The following is a 19,291-nucleotide window of genomic DNA, read 5'->3' as shown; positions in this document are numbered from 1 at the left end:
ACACTGGACTGGACTACACTGGTCCTGGTGTACACTGGTCCTGGTGTACACTGGTCCTGGTGTACACTGGTCTTGGAGTACACTAGTCCTGGTGTACACTGGTCTTGGAGTACACTAATCCTGATGTACACTGGTCCTGGACTACACTGGTCCTGGTGTACACTGGTCTTGGAGTACACTAGTCCTGGTGTACACTGGTCCTGGAGTACACTGGACCTGGTGTACACTGGACCTGGAGTACACTGGACCTGGTGTACACTGGTCCTGGTGTACACTGGACTGGACTACACTGGTCCTGGTTTACACTGGTCCTGGTGTACACTGGTCTTGGAGTACACTAGTCCTGGTGTACACTGGTCTTGGAGTACACTAGTCCTGGAGTACACTGGTCTTGGAGTACACTGGTCTTGGAGTACACTGGTCTTGGAGTACACTAGTCCTGGAGTACACTGGTCTTGGAGTACACTAATCCTGGTGTACACTGGTCCTGGAGTACACTGGACCTGGTGTACACTGGTCCTGGAGTACACTGGACCTGGAGTACACTGTGGTGTTTTCACTCAACTCCCCTGGTTTAGCTAATGTAAAGCTCTTTCTGAGGTTTAATAAAATAAAATAAAAAAAAGAAAAAGATTAGAGTAGGATGTGTGAGTAAACCAGAAAACAGTCTGGAAAATGTACCTGCTCCACAATTAGCCCTTGTACTTTAACACAACAATGGAGCATAAGGAAACTCATTCATTCCACAAATACACTGACCGCACCTGTAACCTAATAGCTGTTACTTTTGTTGTTATTGTGTAGTCAGTACAACACAACAGCTGTACATACGTTGGCGAAAGCCAAAAAAGCTAACAAACCGGTCACATTTTGTGCCATTTATTTACATTAAACAACGATTATTATAACTTTACTAATATGACAGATACACAGCATAAATGTATTAAAATAAAGATGGTGCATGGTGCAAGTCTTGTTGATTATACCATGACACATTAAATTATGATTTACAAATGTCTATGATTAAAAATGTGATGCGTAACACTTACTCACTGCAATTAAGGACATCTTAGAACACGACAACATCTTGAAAAGAGTAAAAATGTAATCTAGTGTTTCTTGTTATAAAATTAGACCAAGCCAAATATGAGGCTCTTAAACCAGATTTTTGCTCTAAAATATTTACATATTTATTATTATGACCTGCCACTTTTTTCAAGCTTGAAATGAGTCCAAATTTGTAGAAATTAGTTTATTTTACTAAACAAGACAAAAGTCTTGTTTAGTAAAATATATACAGTATACTGTATGTATATATTAAATTATATTATTTATTTATTTATATTATATATTTTATATATATATATAATATATATATTCTGATTCTGATTCTGATATATATATATATATATATATATATATATATATATATATATATATATCAGAATCAGGTTTATTGGCCAACTGTATTGACACATACAAAGAATTTGGTTCCAGCTATAGACATAAATAACTATACTATACAAGACAAGACTATACAGACTATACAAGACAGACGATGTGATACAATTTATTCAGTATGAGTATTAAATATGAATACAGAATATATGACAGATCAGTTATGTACATAAAGCGTGAGAGTGCAGGGTAGTGCAGATAACAATATTGTGCAATATTATGCTTTTTGTACTATATATAGCAGCAGTAGTGCGTGTGACATATACAAATGATGTGATGACTAACAGTTCTGATAATGCAGTACTTATAGATATGAAGCAGCGAATATAATTATGGTGAGTTGTTAATCAGGGTGATTGTCTGGGGAAAGAAACTGTTCCTGTGTCTGGCAGTTTTGGTAAACAAAGTTCTGTAGCGCCTATCAGAAGGGTGGAGCTGAAAGAGGTTGTGTTGAGGGTGCGAAGGGTCAGTAGTGAAATTTTCCTGTCCGGTTTCTGGTTCCTGTATGGTACAAGTCCTGGGAAGTGGGCAGGGGGGGGCACAAGTTATATTTTCTGCTGTTTTACTGTGCGTTGCAGTCTGTTCCTGTCCTGTTTAGTTGCTGCTCTAAACCAGATGGTGATGGATGTGCACAGGACAGATTCAATGACTGCAGTTTAAAACAGGATCAACAGCTCCTGTGGCCTTTTTGATGATAGAGTTTATGTTGGACTCCCATTTCAGGTTTTGGGAAATGGAAGTGCCCAGAAACTTGAAGGACTCCACACATGACACTGGGCTGTTGGATATTGTGAGGGGGAGTAGTGTTGAGGGGTTTTTCCTAAAGTCCATCATCTCCACAGTTTTGAGCACCAGCCGCTTCACCTCCTGCTGGTATACAGACACGACCGCCATCTTGGATGAGACTTGGATGAGCGTAGTATCATCTGCAAATTTCAGGAGTTTAACAGCTGGGTCACTTGAAGTGCAGTCATTGCTATAGAGGGAGAATACCAGTGGGGAGAGGACACATCCCTGAGGAGCGCCAATGCTGATTGCCCGAATACTGGAGGTGAAACCTCCCAGTCTCACATGTTCTTTCCTGTCGGGAAGCTGGTGATTCACTGACAGATGGCAGGGGGTATAGTGTGCTGTAGGAGTTTGGAGGGGAGGATTTCTGGAATTATTGTATTAAAAGTCAACAAACAGAGTCCGGGCATATGTCCCTGGGCAGTCAAGGTGTTGCAGAATGTGGTGAGCCCAGTGTTGACTGCGTCATCCACTGATCTCTTTGCTCGGAAGGCAAACTGTAGCGGATTTAGCATCTGTTCTGTTACAGTCTTTAGGTGGGCCAATACCATATGTTCAAAGGTCTTCATGACAACAGATGTAAGATCGACAGGCCTGTAGTCATTTAGTCCAGTGATGGAGGGTTTCTTGGGGACCGGGATGATTGTGGAGAGTTTAAATAATATATTATTATTATTATTATTATTATTATTATTATTATTAATCATATAGATGTTAAATCATTCATACTCATTACTTTTCAGTTTCATAAAAAGTGAGGAAAAGCAAATGGCACAACACATTATGAGCCACGAGGGGGCGCCAAAGGGCAATGAAAAAAAAGTAAATGAACATTACCGACACATTACTGACAAAATGAACAAAATAAAAAGAGCAACTTAAACCAAAGGAATAATCATCCAAAATCCCCTCTCACTCTAAAGATGTGGCTTTTAGCTATATGATTTTTTTTATAAATGATTCAGTAAGTATGTCATTAGCAGAATTAATCAAAATGGCAGACATCTGACTCTGAGTGTGAACATAACAAACTTTTCTAATTTGATTGTGTGGGAAACAGTGACAGAATTGTACAGCTCGGAAATTTCCGGTAGGCTGCACTGAACACGTCACGTGTGTGTGTGTGTGTGTGTGTGTGTGTGTGTGTGTGTGTGTGTGTGTGTGTGTGTGTGTGTGCTGAAGTGTCCTGGTGTGACAGCTCATAGGTTACATGTGGAAACTGCAGAAACAGACGCTGCTTCTTGTGAGAATTAATTCCACTTTATTCGCATCAATGCCTCGGGATCCGTTTGTCCTCCGTCGGGGGTTCAGCTGGACCTGTGTTTGTTAAACGGTGAGTTTTTACACTGTTTACAGGAGTACAGTCCGTTACTTACACACACATACACACACACACACACACACACACACACACACACACCCTGTAAGAAGCGGTTACATCTTGTTAAAGAAACTGTTCCTGTTCTCAGTCGATTTTACTGAAAACTAAAACTTCCGCATTTGTCTTGTGTTTAAAATAAAACCCTCACAGATGATCCTGTAAATCTGTAACAACGTGTCAGTGTTGTGTTGTTTTGTGTCACAGAAATAGAGCTGATGTGAACAAACACATCTCTGAACTTCATAGTTTATTTTCAGCTTTTTGTGGACTAAAGATTTGAGCGCTTCCTGTTTCCTTTGTGTTGAACTTTACTTTACATCTCTGACTTAGTGTTATTGTACTGAACAATTATTGTACTGAACAATTATTGTACTGAACAATTATTGTACTGAACAATTATTGTACTGTACAGTTATTGTACTGAATAATTATTGTACTGAACAATTATTGTACTGAACAATTATTGTACTGAACAGTTATTGTACTGAACAATTATTGTACTGTACACTTATTGTACTGAACAATTATTGTACTGAACAGTTATTGTACTGAACAGTTATTGTACTGAACAATTATTGTACTGAACAGTTATTGTACTGTACAGTTATTGTACTGAACAGTTATTGTACTGAACAATTATTGTACTGAACAGTTATTGTACTGAACAGTTATTGTACTGAACAATTATTGTACTGAACAGTTATTGTACTGAACAATTATTGTACTGAACAGTTATTGTACTGTACAGTTATTGTACTGAACAATTATTGTACTGAACAGTTATTGTACTGAACAGTTATTGTACTGAACAGTAGCTCCACACTTAATAATCAGATATTAATCTCTGTGCCTTTGATTTGAAGTCATACATTCACAACTTCCTTCAGTAATTCTATCAATACATAAATAACTTTACCTGCTTTGCTGTAGAGATGTTGGCAAAAAGAGTTTGAAACCTGTTCTAAATGTTTTCTATAAGTATAAAAGTTAACAGCACTGATCCTTCTGATGAATGTTTTGGTTCTGATATAATTTTAGCATTGGTTATGGAGCAGCAAGTTAGTGATGATGAATCACCAGTAGTTCTAAGAGGTGAAAACCGAAGGAGGAGAAGAAAAATGAAAGCATTTACATCGAACACATCCACAACAATGGACCATTTAACGGTAGAGTTTGTGCTTCCGACGACTAACAAAACAACCAAAAACCCTGACACGCTGCAGCTGGATGTGATTGGGAACTGGACGGTTGAGCAGGTAAAAGCCCAGCTGTGGTTGAGGGCCGTCACAACCAACATGTGCCCTGAATTCTACCAGAAGTATTCACCAGACCACTGCATCCTGCTCTACCAAAAGAAAGGAAGCTGTTGTGAGATTTATGACAAGCACCAGGTGTTTCAGACCCTTGACTGCATTCGCTACTGGAAAGCTCTTAAAAAGGAGGTTGGGAAAATCTATCTGGTTCTCCGGCCACAGCTTTCTGAAGAATCCATCCAGTACCAGAAATTTCTAAATCATCTTATAGGTTATGATGTCACAGATGTCAGTAATGTTCACGACGATGAGCTGGAGTTCACTAGGAGGAAGTTACTAACCACCAGGAAAATTGAATTGGCTGATCGAGATCCCAAATTTTACTCAATGGACCCCTGGATAACTACCAAATCCTTACCTGATTACATGCTGAGTAAAATCTCTAACAACAACATTCTACTTGTGATACACAGAGAAACTTCAAGTCAGACAATAAAGGTATCAATCGATGACACACCATTTCATATTCTTCAGAGTTTTTTCATAAAGACTGTCAACAAAAGGGCTTTGCTTGGCATCCCAGAGGATGTCAACGAATCAGATTTTGTTCTGAGGGTTTGTGGAAGAGAAGAATATCTTTTTGGAGACTATCCCATCAAAGACTTCCACTGGATCAGACAGTGCCTCAAAAGTGGAGAAGAGATCCATTTGGTGCTTGAATCCCCTCCAGACCCTGAACAAGATGTGGTCCCAAAGGAGGACTGGGCACAGGTGGATGACTGCACTGGTGTGGCTGGCACACATGAGCAACTGACTATTAATGAGAAGGACCATGAAAAGGTGTTCACAGTCTCCCTCTGGGACTGCAATCGCAAGTTTAGAGTCAAAATCCTGGGCATAGATATACCAGTCCTGCCTTGTAACACAGAACTGATGGTCTTTGTGGATGCCAGCATTTTCCATGGGCAGCAGCTGCTTGCTCAGGAGAGGACACCCTTAAAGCCCTTCACTGAAGAGGTGCTGTGGAATACCTGGCTTGATTTCAACATTAAGATCAAGGATTTGCCCAAAGGTGCCCGGTTGAACCTGCAGGTGCTGTGTGGTAAAGCCCAAACACAGACCTCAAAAGACAGCACTTCACTTGATTGCAAGAACAAGAGCCGTCTGCTCTACTACGTAAACCTGTTAGTGGTCGACCATAGGTCTTTACTCAGACAGGGTGAATTTATCCTGCACATGTGGAAGATGCCTGAGAAAAGTGAGGATAACAGTAGCGTAAATGCAGATAAACTCACTTCTGCCACCAATCCAGACAAAACCAGCTCCATGGCAATTGCAGTGCTACTGGACAAGTATTGCTACCCAGTTGCTTTGCCTAAGAGCAGGGATTCCCAAAACACATCGGAGATGGAAGGAGAAAGGGGGACACGAGAGATGCCGAACCATTTACGGAAGCAGTTTGATCAAATCATGGCTACCGATCCTCTGCATCCACTCAGTGTGGAAGATAAGGAGCTCCTATGGCATTTCAGACAGGAGTGTGTGCGACATCCTTCGGCCTACCCAAAGTTTCTTGGCTCTGTGAAATGGGGAAAACAGGAAGCTGTCATGGCCACACATCATCTTTTAGAGAGAAGCACCGCATGGGACCGGAGCCCTCCAGATGTGGGGTTAGCGATGCAGCTATTGGACTGTCACTTTTCTGATGCAAATGTGCGCACTATGGCGGTCAGGAAATTGGAGACTTTTGGCGATGACGATGTCCTTCGGTACCTTTTGCAGCTGGTTCAGGTAAGAATTGTGTTATGTTTATATTACACAGACATCTTTTGCATATTTAAATGTTAAAGGTAATTCAAAATAAACAAAAAACTCTTGTTTGCATTGTAAATCCATTCATTAACAAAAATAATGTGGTATAACACATCCTATTTGTCACAGTTGTCCTATATTTCTTTTATATTTCACCAGTCGTATTTATCGCTTATTTCTGTATGTCTCGCTCAATTAACAAATCTAAAAAAAGTAAGACGTTTTGTTCATTTGTTCATTTCCCCCAGGCTGTTAAGTTTGAACCCTATCATGATAGTGCGCTTGCCAGGTTTCTCCTTAAGCGTGCTCTCAGGGTGAGTTAAAGCTTTCTGTACCCTCTGCACATCATGGTGATGTTGTACAGAAATCATCCCTTTTCTTTTGTGAACTTTCATTCCCTGTCTTCTTCACAGAGCAAACGAATTGGCCATTTCCTGTTCTGGTTCTTGCGGAGTGAGATAGCTCAGTCTATGCACTACCAACAGCGGTATGCAGTTATTTTAGAGGCTTACCTTCGGGGCTGTGGAGATGCCATGCTGCAGGACTTTAGTAAGCAGGTGGAAATTACTGAGGCATTACAGAAGGTCACTCGTGAGATCAAAGCCATATCTGCTGAAAAATATGATGTTTCAGCACAAGGTGATAAGTTTTTATTTCAGTTGTTCATAGCTCCAGCTCCTAAATGATTAGCGATCTAATCATCTTGCTTCCCTGTAGTTGTTTTTCTGTTGCGCCAGAAACTGGAGAGTCTGCAAATGCAGGGTTTGCCCAAGAGCTTTAAAGTGCCATATGATCCCGGGCTACGAGCTGGATCACTTGTGGTAGGTGGTGAAGCACAACAGACTTTTGTTTTTAGTATTTGTGGCAGAATTGTTTCTTGTTACTCATGTATACTCTTGTTACTCTATGCTTGTTGGACAGGTTTTGCTATATATCAAGAAGCTAAAAGTGAAAACAGATATAAAAGTGCCATAAGACATTTTCAGACTTGTTCAGTTAGACAAACAGTGATGAAAACATTTCTATTCATAGATTGAGCAATGCAAAGTAATGGCATCCAAAAAGAAGCCCCTGTGGCTGCAGTTTAAGCGAGCCGACCCCACCACCTTGTCGAGCGACACCATCGGGGTCATTTTCAAGGATGGAGATGATCTTCGTCAGGACATGTTAATTTTACAGGTGATGATTAAATAATGAAAACAAGTGTTCTGTGCTTTCACGCTCACTGTCATTAGGTCGGGTCTCTGATATTTGAGAAATGCTTCAGAAAACTGAGTCGGGACGACAAGCTAAACAAAAAACAAAACAAACATGTAGCCAATGAGCAGAAAGGGGCGGGGCTTGTCAATATGCGCTGGAGAGAGTGTTCAGTGCGCATGTGTGACATTAGCAGAAAGCGGTTTTAACACTGAAATGGAGAATAAAGATGAAGAAAGAAAGCGAAAAAGGGCTTACGATAAGGCAGCAGATAAGTAACAGCGTTTAGCTCAGGAGTTATTGACTCGGGAAACTCCAATCTGTGTATATGCGCACATGCGCACTGAACACTCTCTCCGCCCATATTGACAAGACCCGCCCCTTTCTGCTCATTGGCTACATGTTTGTTTTGATTTTTGTTTTGTTTGGTGGCCTAACGCAGTTTTCAGAAGCATTTCTCAAATATCAGAGACCCCACCTTTAACAAACTCTCAAATCTTAATCACAATGCAGATTCTGTTGATCATGGAGTCTATATGGGAGACTGAATCTCTAGATCTGTCCTTATTGCCCTATGGTTGTATTTCTACTGGAAATAAAATTGGTAAGTTTGTGAATTTCTGTTTATACTTTATGGTCTCTGAATGTTTAACCCAGTAAGTTTTTATTAATGAGCCAGTTGAATTCTTGATCATAGGGATGATTGAGATAGTGAAGGACGCCACCACCATTGCGAACATCCAGCAAAGCACTGTGGGGAATACTGGAGCTTTTAAAGATGAAATCCTGAACCAGTGGCTGCGAGATAAATGTGTGAATGAGGACAAGGTATGCTTTTTCTGCTCAATGGTATGACTCTTTGTATTAGCGGGGAAGGAAACGTCTGTACGCAGGTCTATTTCCTGCAAGGGGTTTGTTTGTGGTACAACTTTTTTTTAGAACAGATTTAGCTGCTGACAGGAAATGAGGAGTATTACCCAGTAATACTGAACGTGTATTGTTTGCCTTCCCTGTTTGCATGGTTATGTTTGCATAATTCAAATGTGTGTAATAAAAAAGTCATTGTGGTTTCTGCCCTCCCTCTAGTATCAGCAGGCAGTGGAGCGCTTTCTGTATTCCTGTGGAGGTTACTGCGTAGCAACCTATGTCCTGGGGATAGGCGATCGCCATAACGACAACATCATGATCACTGAATCTGGTAACAGAGCATAAATGTTTGTATTTACTGACACACAGTAGATGAGCTTCCTCATGCTTCCTGTTACAGGTTGCCACTTTTTCTGCTTAAACAAACCCCCGGAGAACGTTTGTATTACCTGCCAAAAAAAGCATCATATTAAGTTACGAATAAAGCATTCTAGAATGTTTTATTGCCCATGTACCACAGGAATGTTAATTTTATATTAATAAATAATTTCCTAGAAATAATTCCTACGAATAATATTCATCCAATCAAAGAAAAAAAACTACATTTATTTAAATGGTTAATATTTAAATATTTAATAATGCTAAATGGTAGCAGTTGATTGAATGACTCATGGTTTGTATCGTGTGATGGTGATGACGATAATAATATTAATTTATTAAATAAAAATAATGCATTTTTCACAACAACTTTGCAGCGCATTAAAATCAATGAAAACAGACAGATACATTTTCAATAAAACTAAATGACATGGAAAGTAACATTCAAGCACACAGCAGTGTGAAGCCACCTAAGAACAAACAATGCAGTTTAAATTTTGATGCTATTTCTTTTTTTTTTTTTTTTTTGTGAATTTAGATATTTCTGTTAAGCTGCTTTGATATTACGTTCACTGTTAAACGCTCTATACAAACGTAATCGGATTGAGTTGTCCCCATATTGGGGACAACTGAATTAAAGACTGACTTTAGAGAATAGACAAATGTCAACAAGTCTTCCTGCTTTAATGAGTCATCCTCTCACTCGCCTCTCTTGAAGGTTTTAAGATTAAATAAAAAAACATTGCTCGTCATGTAACTAAGAAACTGGAAAGTCCTCTGTTCTTAAAATAACTTTTATTAAATGCTGTCATGGCAGAATGGCAGACTCTTTCCATAAATGTTAAATGAATGGCTCCTTGTTGAAAGCTTATATTGTACTATTAGCCTTGTGACTTCATCACCATAATTTCCTGTGTAAGTTACTATAGAAAGGCTGCTGTATCAGAACAAGCATGTTAATATACACTGGGGTTTGTCTCAAAGCCAACAGTATACTCAGAGATACTGTTACAGACAATTAATCAACACTTTCTGACCAATCAGGTCCAGCAGTCATTTTATTCTAATGTGTCATTTTACACTATTATACGAATATTTTTAAACAGTTATTTTGGTACTTTTTTACTTAGTGTCTATTTAGTATTTATGTTTGTTTTAGTAACCAGGTTCTTTATCTTCTTCTTCTTCTTCTTTCGTCTTTTCCCTTCAGGGGTCTCCACAGCGAATCATCTCTCTCCACCTATCCCTATCTTCTGCATCCTCAACACTTGCACCCACTAGCTTCAAATCCTCATTAATTACATCCATATACCTCCTCTTTGACCTTCCTCTTTGCCTCCTGCCTGGCAGCTCCATGTCCAACATTCTCCTACCAATATACTCACTCTCCCTCCTCTGAACATGTCCAAACCATCTTAATCTGCCCTCCCTAACTTTGTCCCCCAAACGTCCAACATGAGCTGTCCCTCTGATGTACTCGTTCCTAATCCTGTCCAATCTTGTCACTCCCAAAGAGAACCTCAACATCTTCAGCTCTGCTACCTCTAGCTCAGACTCCTGTCTCTTCTTCAGTGTCACTATCTCTAAACCATACAGCACGGCCGGTCTCACCACTGTCCTGTACACCTTCCCCTTGATTCTTGCTGATATTTTCCTATCACACAGAACTCCTGACACCTTTCTCCACCCACTCCAACCTGCATGCACTCGCTTCTTTACCTCTCTCCCACTCTCTCCATTACTCTGGACTGTTGACCCCAAGTACTTAAACTCCTGTACCTTCTTCACCTCTTCACCCTGTAACCTTACTGTTCCACTTCCCTCCCTTTCATTCACACACATGTACTGAGTCTTACTACGACTGACTTTCATTCCTCTTCTCTCCAGCACAAACTTATTAATTATGAAGAACCAGGTTCTTCATAATTATTGATAATTGAATGGGATATACAGTTAATGGGCATTAGGAAATGTAAAGGGAAAATAAGAGGTAGGAATGATAGAAAAGTGGATTGTGTTGCATGAAGCTCTTTATAAATGAATTGTAGTCCATCCTTTGAAGTGATCTATCTGCTTTGCTTAGGTAACCTGTTCCACATTGACTTTGGACACATTCTCGGAAACTACAAGAGCTTTCTGGGTATAACCAAGGAAAGGGTGCCTTTTGTTTTGACGCCTGACTTTCTCTATGTAATGGGCACAACGGGAAAGAAGTCCAGCCCCAATTTCATTATGTTCCAGGTGAAGAAACCTATTTTTGTTATATATGATTAAATAATTAAGAAGATATCACACAGCAGATTGTGTCCTGTGTCTGTTGTGCACTGATTACGATGTTTAATACATTATCAGCTGACATGCTCAATTTTTTTTAAGATTTAATGTCGTGAAACATCAAGAGAGTCTTTCTTCAGTTCATCGCATACGCTATAGCCGTAAACGCATTTAATTCTATAGCTAACATCTTCTCTGCCTCTCACTTGCTTTGCACCGCCACTTGAACCCTTGCCATAAATGTTAAATAAGCATATCCTAACAAAAATGTTACCAAGAACATGTTTTATTTTTAACCATTTATTACTCAGACCAGTTTTGAGAACGCAACCATGGTGTGGTGTATAAACGTCTACTAAAATATACTTATTCATCTTGAACCTAGGATATTTGTCTGAAGGCCTACCTTGCTCTGCGACATCACTCCAACTTGCTCATCATCTTGTTCTCAATGATGCTGATGACTGGCATGCCCCAGCTGACCAGCAAGGAGGACATAGAGTACATTCGAGAGGCTCTGACTGTAGGCTGCACAGAAGATGTGGCTCAGAGACATTTCCTGGATCAGATCGAAATCTGCCGGGACAAAGGCTGGACAGTGCAGTTCAACTGGTTTCTACACTTAGTGCTCGGGATTAAACAAGGTGTAGAAAAACGATCAGCTTAAGACTGATGAAAAGGCACCATGAAGCAGTGTTTTCATTATTTTATCAACAAATTACATTTTTATATCAAGCTTTAGGTTTTATTTGAGTTTTTTCAATTGCTTTTATTTGTTTTGTTTTTTTTTCATTTTCTTTCTCTGATAATCATCCCAAGTTTGTTTATATCTAACATTTTATGCAAAAATGAAGTCTACACACACACACACACACACACACACACACACACACACACACACACACACACACACACATATATAGTTCATTTAACACATGGAGTATGTGACATTAAAATAAGCTTTAATGAGCGGATTGCATTTTTGTATGGAGACGTTTTACATGAAATAATGCAGATGAATGAACATTCAGGTCACTTCAGCACTCAACATTCTCAGAGCCAAATGCAGCAAATGTTACATTTCTAAGTGGTTCATGAAAATTTCAGACACCCATTTTTTAAATTGGATGTGCAATAAACAACTGTGTGCTTGTGCATCTATGGAGAAAAGTTACTACAGCTTCCTATCGAAACTAGTGATGCCTCTCATTTTCTAGCTGAGAACTAAAAAAAAAAGTCAGCTGAAGACCATGAGCTCATACAACATACTGCCAATACACTTATTATCTGGCTGTTAATCAATCCTATTACTGCACAATCCCATTACTCTGGAATAGATACCGTTTCTGACTGAGGGGGAAGAACAAACTCCATGTTTCCATGTAGAAAAAGTGCTGTTCATCCAACAGGCTAACCAGTGTCCAGGCAGCCCACAGAGCAGCCGGGCTTTGACCTGCCAGCTGGCAGCCACTTTCATAGAGGACACAGGATTGGCATCATTATCTTTGTGAGTAATTTAGCTGAATTTAGCTCAATACTGAGTCAGTGATGCTCTCGGTCTACAAAAACGCTGTTGAAGCCACTTAAGGTAAGGTAAGGTAAGGTAAACTTTTATTGTCCCCAGTAGGGAAATTTGTCTTGGGCCATCACCCATGCTGCAATCATACAGTACACACATTAGACAGATACAATTCACAAGATATTGAATACATAAAATAGCAACTACGTCCTTCCCCTATTTAACAACTTCACCGACGCTGGGATAAAAGAGTTTTTAAATCTATTTAATCTGCAGCGATGAACTCTGAACCTCCTGCCAGAAGGCAACAACTCGTACTCCATATTCAAAACATGGGAAAAATCCCAGACAATCCTCTCAGCGTGTCTTACAGTGACATGTTCGTACATGGTTTGCAATGGTGTCAATTCTTTCACTCCTATAATTTTCCAAGCAGTATGTATCATTCGCTTTGATCTCGACTGCACAGATAGATTCCCAAACCATACTGTGATACAGTGTCTGATTAAACTCTCAATTACTGCCTGGTAAAAGATGACCATAAATTTTTGGTCAACCCCATGGACTCTCAGACGACGTAAAAAATGCAATCTTTGTTGAATCTTACTACAAAGATTATCCACATGTATCTGCCATGTTAGTGAGTCACCAAAAAAGACACTTTGTCTGTCTACTGTTTGTTCACTGGCAAGTTTCAAGCTGTCAAACACTGTGTCTGGGTTCCACTGTGGCATCATTGGTTTGGCACAAATGTTTCTCCTGTGTACTTCTACATATCAAGAGCATGGACATGCTCATTAATATTTGATTTAACCCTTTGAGTACATGTCATTTCACTAGGTTCCCTTTTTTCATGCTGTGGTGTCTCCTGTGCCACAGTGACACATATCCGGGACAGCAAGACCAGTCTTATACAAAGAGTCTGTTAGATCCATAGTCTCTTTGGTTAAAAACAGGCCTCCAATACAGACTACATAATCTTAGCATGTGCCCCAGTGCCCTTTGTAACAGTGGCAGAGTAGTGAAACAGCATAGTGACTTACCAAGAAACTGTCCTTTATATTCACCACATTTGGAAATCAGTCAAATGTTAGACGGTGTCTGCTGTGAAAGGTAATAGGTTAGGTAATAGGAGTTAGCTTAAGGACCTCTGGATATGAGGGACGGGCGTCTGATTGCAGTGGTCCAGTGGTGTCCTTATTCCTACGTCCATAACTTGCTTGCATACCTGGATATTGTTAGTGCTTGTTGTAAAACATTATCTGTCTGATTTAGTAGTATTGTTTGTCCAATCTGTAGAGTTCCTGGAAGTTTTACAGCTCTTGTCACACACTTTCATGCTGTTTCATACCTATATATCATTACTACTTCCCTTTTCTCAGGAAGACGTACTAAGGGCTTAGAGTTTCAGACAGTTGTTATGTGTTAGTGAGGAGACAATAATCTAGATAAAGAAGTACATGCAGATCCTGGAATCACCCTGTTGTTTACACATTTTGTACTGAGACTACTTTGATCTGGTACAGTATGTCTCTTTGTCACTGTGGATATGGAGAAATCATTTGTTCATCACTTGCATTATTTTTGACATTTAGGTATTTCAAGTCTACAATGGGGCAAATTCCACCATCCGTTTGTTGCTGATGGTGCAAATTTGGCATGAAAACGTCATTCCACTTTATAGAAGGATGTTTTTTTTCTGCTTGTCCAGTCATCTGCAAGGCAAGAATGTGAATGTGGAAGAACGTGACAGGGCAAGGGGTCTTTTATACATGTGAGGTCATACACACCGGGCTAGAAAAAATCATACTTAGTTTCCAGGAGGAAATCACATGAAGGGTTCAAAACATATAGAACACAGAACACCTGCAGCTGAATATGTTCATTAAAATGAATAAATATGCTGCACTATCTGTCTGTGTCTTTGTACGGTATATACCAGCTGATTGTGAGATCTTTGATAAATTTAGTTAACTGGCTTCATCCTTCATCATCATCAAGTTTTTAAAAAGAAAACAAATTGCAAAATAAATAAGACCAAAGAATTATTGTTGTTTACTAGTTTTGTTGTTAATGAATTTTCATTGGTACAACTACTGAAAAACATTTCAATTAAAAATGCCAAAGCAGGAGTACACACAAACCAACAAACTGTGTGTGTAGAGAGAGAAAAGAAAGAAACATGCTGTTTATAAAGCCTGTACAACCTGCTTCTATGTTAAAGACCACAAACACTTGACCAGGAAGAATGACCAGTTTTTGTCTATGCAAATCTTTCAGGTTTCCGGGCTGGAGTGTTTGTTATAGTCAAATTGTCAACGTAGGCATGTCTGTTTGTTCCAGTGGGACACATTCATACACATATTTCTTCCTGTTTCATAGTTCTTACATGTTCCACCATAACGTCTTTTAGTCAACTGTTAACAACTGCATGAAGAATTAATTTTGAAAAAGAACAGTATTAACAGTCAGGTAGATAATATCTGGCAACCACTAATAAGAGAATCGAGCATTAATTCGAATATACATCCTTATTAAAGTCAAGGAGACCTGTAAAAAAGTGCTAGTTGTGCTCGATGTTGAGCCAGAAAGAGTGCTGCAAGTCCCTAGAAGGAACTACTGACTGATTTTTACTGATCTGAAACTCAAATCTACTTTATAAAATCCATAAAGGAAGTGAGAGCTGTGACTAAAAAAAAAGAACATGAAACCGATACAGTCCACGTTAATCAGACTTAATAAATGTGCTGGAATACAAACAAATTAAAGACAAACAATTCTAAATCAATTATTATTGTGCCAAAACAAGGACATGGGAATCACAGGCAGATTTACTGAGAATTATTACAGACCACAAACATCAGCAAATGAAACTTTAGTTCAGCCTCTTAACTGGGAATAGAGGACAGATCACAGAGACTTTGAGGAAGTAAAACCTATAGTTTAGGATGCTACTTTAGCACAGAAAACTTTTCTCCCCACCTTTATGGTTTGTACAATGCTCTCAGTTATGATTACACAAATTGTTGTGTCACCCTCCTGACCACCAGTACTGATGTGTGAAGCTCTCCACTGCCCCTGGTGGTCATCTAGTTACACACGTACCTAACAATTAACAATATACCTTTTATGTTCACTCACTCACTCACTCACTCATTTTCTACCACTTATCCGAACTATCTCGGGTCACGGGGGAGCCTGTGCCTATCTCAGGCGTCATCGGGCATCAAGGCAGGATACACCCTGGACGGAGTGCCAACCCATCGCAGGGCACACACACACACTCTCATTCACTCACGCAATCACCCACTACGGACAATTTTCCAGAGATGCCAATCAACCTACCATGCATGTCTTTGGACTGGGGGAGGAAACCGGAGTACCCGGAGGAAACCCCCGAGGCACGGGGAGAACATGCAAACTCCACACACACAAACCTTGAAAAATCACAAACATGGAGTAAATTATGCACCGTATTTCTACATGGTACATACAGTATATTCAGCAAAATAAAACTCTGTCCACATGAAGCGAGCATGTGTGTTACTTCATTCACTAAGTCATACATATGACTAGTGTAGAAAGCATGATAATCATTTCCTTACACTGATCATTATAGAGGAAAGTTCAGAAAAAAATCTAGAACAACCTGATCACAGCAACACATCCTTTTTTTTTTAATCTGTAAGCAAATTATGCCATTACTTTAAAAACCTAATGCTAAGCTTTTAAGCTTCATGTGCCTATGTTTTATGTCAATAATAACCCCCATTCACATTTGAAATAGTTTCTATTATTTTGGTCAAGGACAACTTCGATCGAGGACGTCTTCATGAAGCGATGCCTCAGCAGGGCCAACAGCATGGTGGGGGACCCCACCCACCCCTCCAACAACATCTTTCAGCTCCTACCATCAGGAAGAAGGTATGCTAGACTGCGGAACAGTTTCTGCCCCCAAGCTGTGAGAGCCCTGAACTTAATCCTCAAACCTCCACTGGCACCACTGAAAATATACAGGCCTCCTGTGACGTAACCCACCTGATCCCCACCTGCCGCACTCACTACAGCATTACTGGCACATCAAAAACTAAAACGGTGTTCAAAACCCACGAATATTACACGTTTACATGCTCGTGTTGCACATTGCATCTTGCACTAGTCTGCTACCAGCTGCTTAACTTTGAATGCCTCCTGTTGTAAGTGTACAATATTAAGGGTAGCATTGTAGCATTGTATAGTCTACATACATACATATTATATTTAGGGGTCAAGCCCCGAAGGGGCGTAGACACCTATTGTTATTGTCGGTTTTCTTCTTATTATTATTATTCTTCCTCTTCTGCCATTGAAGTCAATGGCAGCCCATAAAACAGACGTGAGGCTGTATCTTCGCAAAACATATGCGTGTCGACACGAAACTTGGTATATGTCATTACACTCATGACCTGAGGGTGCATGCAACGTTTCGTGACAGCGCCACCTAGTGGCCATGAGATTTTAAAAACAGCTATTTTCGCTTATAACTACTGCAAACTTGAGTCTAAAATCAGGAACGAGGTGTTGTTAGACTCCATGAGGCATGCTGAGTCAAACGATACCAAACGGTTTTCGGACGGCCATTTTGTGTGTCGGCCATTTTGAATTTTCACGTTAAGTTCAGTATTTTATGAATGCAATGCCATATCGCTACAAAACTTGGTATGGTTCATCAGCGACATGTTCTGAGCGCATATGATCGGCTTGACCCCGGTATCGCTGCTTGCAGCTATATTTATATTTATTTCTTGAGTGTATTTTTTTTGTGCTGATGGCATAGTCCGTCTGTCCCCTGCTTCGTTGTTGTTTTATGTTTTATGTCGTCTGTATGGATGTTGCACTGTTTGACCTGTGAGACACGACATCTCGTTCCACTGCATGCCCTAAATGTAGCAGAATGACAATAAAGAAACTTGAACTTGAACTTAATATATATATATGTGTGTGTATATATACCCTGTATGTGTGTATATACCCTGTATGTGTATATATACCCTGTATGTGTGTATATATACCCTGTATGTGTGTATATATACCCTGTATGTGTGTATATACCCTGTATGCGTGTATATATACCCTGTATGTGTATATATACCCTGTATGTGTGTATATATACCCTGTATGTGTGTATATACCCTGTATGCGTGTATATATACCCTGTATGTGTGTATATATACCCTGTATGTGTGTATATATACCCTGTATGCGTGTATATATACCCTGTATGTGTGTATATATACCCTGTATGTGTGTATATACCCTGTATGCGTGTATATATACCCTGTATGTGTGTATATATACCCTGTATGTGTGTATATATACCCTGTATGTGTGTATATACCCTGTATGCGTGTATATATACCCTGTATGTGTGTATATATACCCTGTATGTGTGTATATATACCCTGTATGTGTGTATATATACCCTGTATGTGTGTATATATACCCTGTATGCGTGTATATATACCCTGTATGTGTGTATATATACCCTGTATGTGTGTATATACCCTGTATGCGTGTATATATACCCTGTATGTGTGTATATATACCCTGTATGTGTGTATATATACCCTGTATGTGTGTATATATACCCTGTATGTGCATGTTCCCCTCATAATCCAGGGGTTTGCTCTAGGTGATATTATTTTCTAATCTTTATTTTATCTGTCCAGTTTGGATGAGTCTGTTTCCATGGTAGCTTCACATTCCTGTTCTTGGCTGTTGGGGGTGGAACCTGATGTGGACTTCTGTTGTTGTAGCTCATCCACCTCAGGGTTTTGTTACATTGAGATACATTTCTGCTCGTCATGACCGTACAGAGTGATTATATGAGTCATAATTGGCTGATTGGATGACTACATAAATAAGCAGATGTATGTGTATTTTAATTAAAGACTAGGGATTGAACAGTGAGTGTATAATCTGTAGTGATATATTTATTGTCATTTTTTTAATTTTACACAAATGTGTTACAAATCATTTGTTCACCAGTAAAACCCAGATAAAATCATTGCTCAAATGAAGAAAGTCTTAAATTCAAGTCTTGGCAAAATGCTAAAGTTTCCGGTTTGTGGAAAACTCAAAGAAAAGAATGATAAGCTGCCAAAACAACAAGATCTTCCAAAGATCTAAAGTTAAATTACTTTTTAAACGCATCACCATTGTTTATTTTCTTAATAACTCACAAAATAACTAATTGATTTTTTTTTTTTTGCTTTATTTATTTTTAACAGGTGCATTAGGTAGAATGTTCATATTCAAATTTAGTAAAGAAGAATTATGAATAAATATTTTACTGACCCGCTGCTTTTCACTGACGCCACAGAG

The 19,291-nt window shown here is 39.3% G+C and overlaps 1 protein-coding gene across 1 annotated transcript; it reads left to right on the top strand.

Moving 5' to 3' along the window:
* The first annotated feature begins 3,394 nt into the window (after window positions 1-3,394).
* Window positions 3,395-12,602, top strand: pik3cg (phosphatidylinositol-4,5-bisphosphate 3-kinase, catalytic subunit gamma). Its single transcript, XM_060889329.1, has 11 exons — window positions 3,395-3,580; window positions 4,667-6,672; window positions 6,942-7,007; window positions 7,107-7,332; window positions 7,411-7,514; window positions 7,726-7,872; window positions 8,404-8,494; window positions 8,588-8,718; window positions 8,977-9,088; window positions 11,219-11,376; window positions 11,795-12,602. The coding sequence occupies exons 2-11, from the start codon at window positions 4,675-4,677 to the stop codon at window positions 12,074-12,076; spliced, it is 3,315 nt and encodes a 1,104-aa protein (XP_060745312.1). The 5' UTR covers window positions 3,395-3,580; window positions 4,667-4,674; the 3' UTR covers window positions 12,077-12,602.
* The last annotated feature ends 6,689 nt before the right edge of the window (window positions 12,603-19,291 follow it).

This window comes from Tachysurus vachellii, chromosome 16 (genome assembly GCF_030014155.1).
Source record: "Tachysurus vachellii isolate PV-2020 chromosome 16, HZAU_Pvac_v1, whole genome shotgun sequence".
NCBI lineage: Eukaryota > Metazoa > Chordata > Actinopteri > Siluriformes > Bagridae > Tachysurus > Tachysurus vachellii.
The sequence above is the reverse complement of the archived record's forward strand: the minus strand, read 5'-3'. Positions and strand labels throughout refer to the sequence as shown.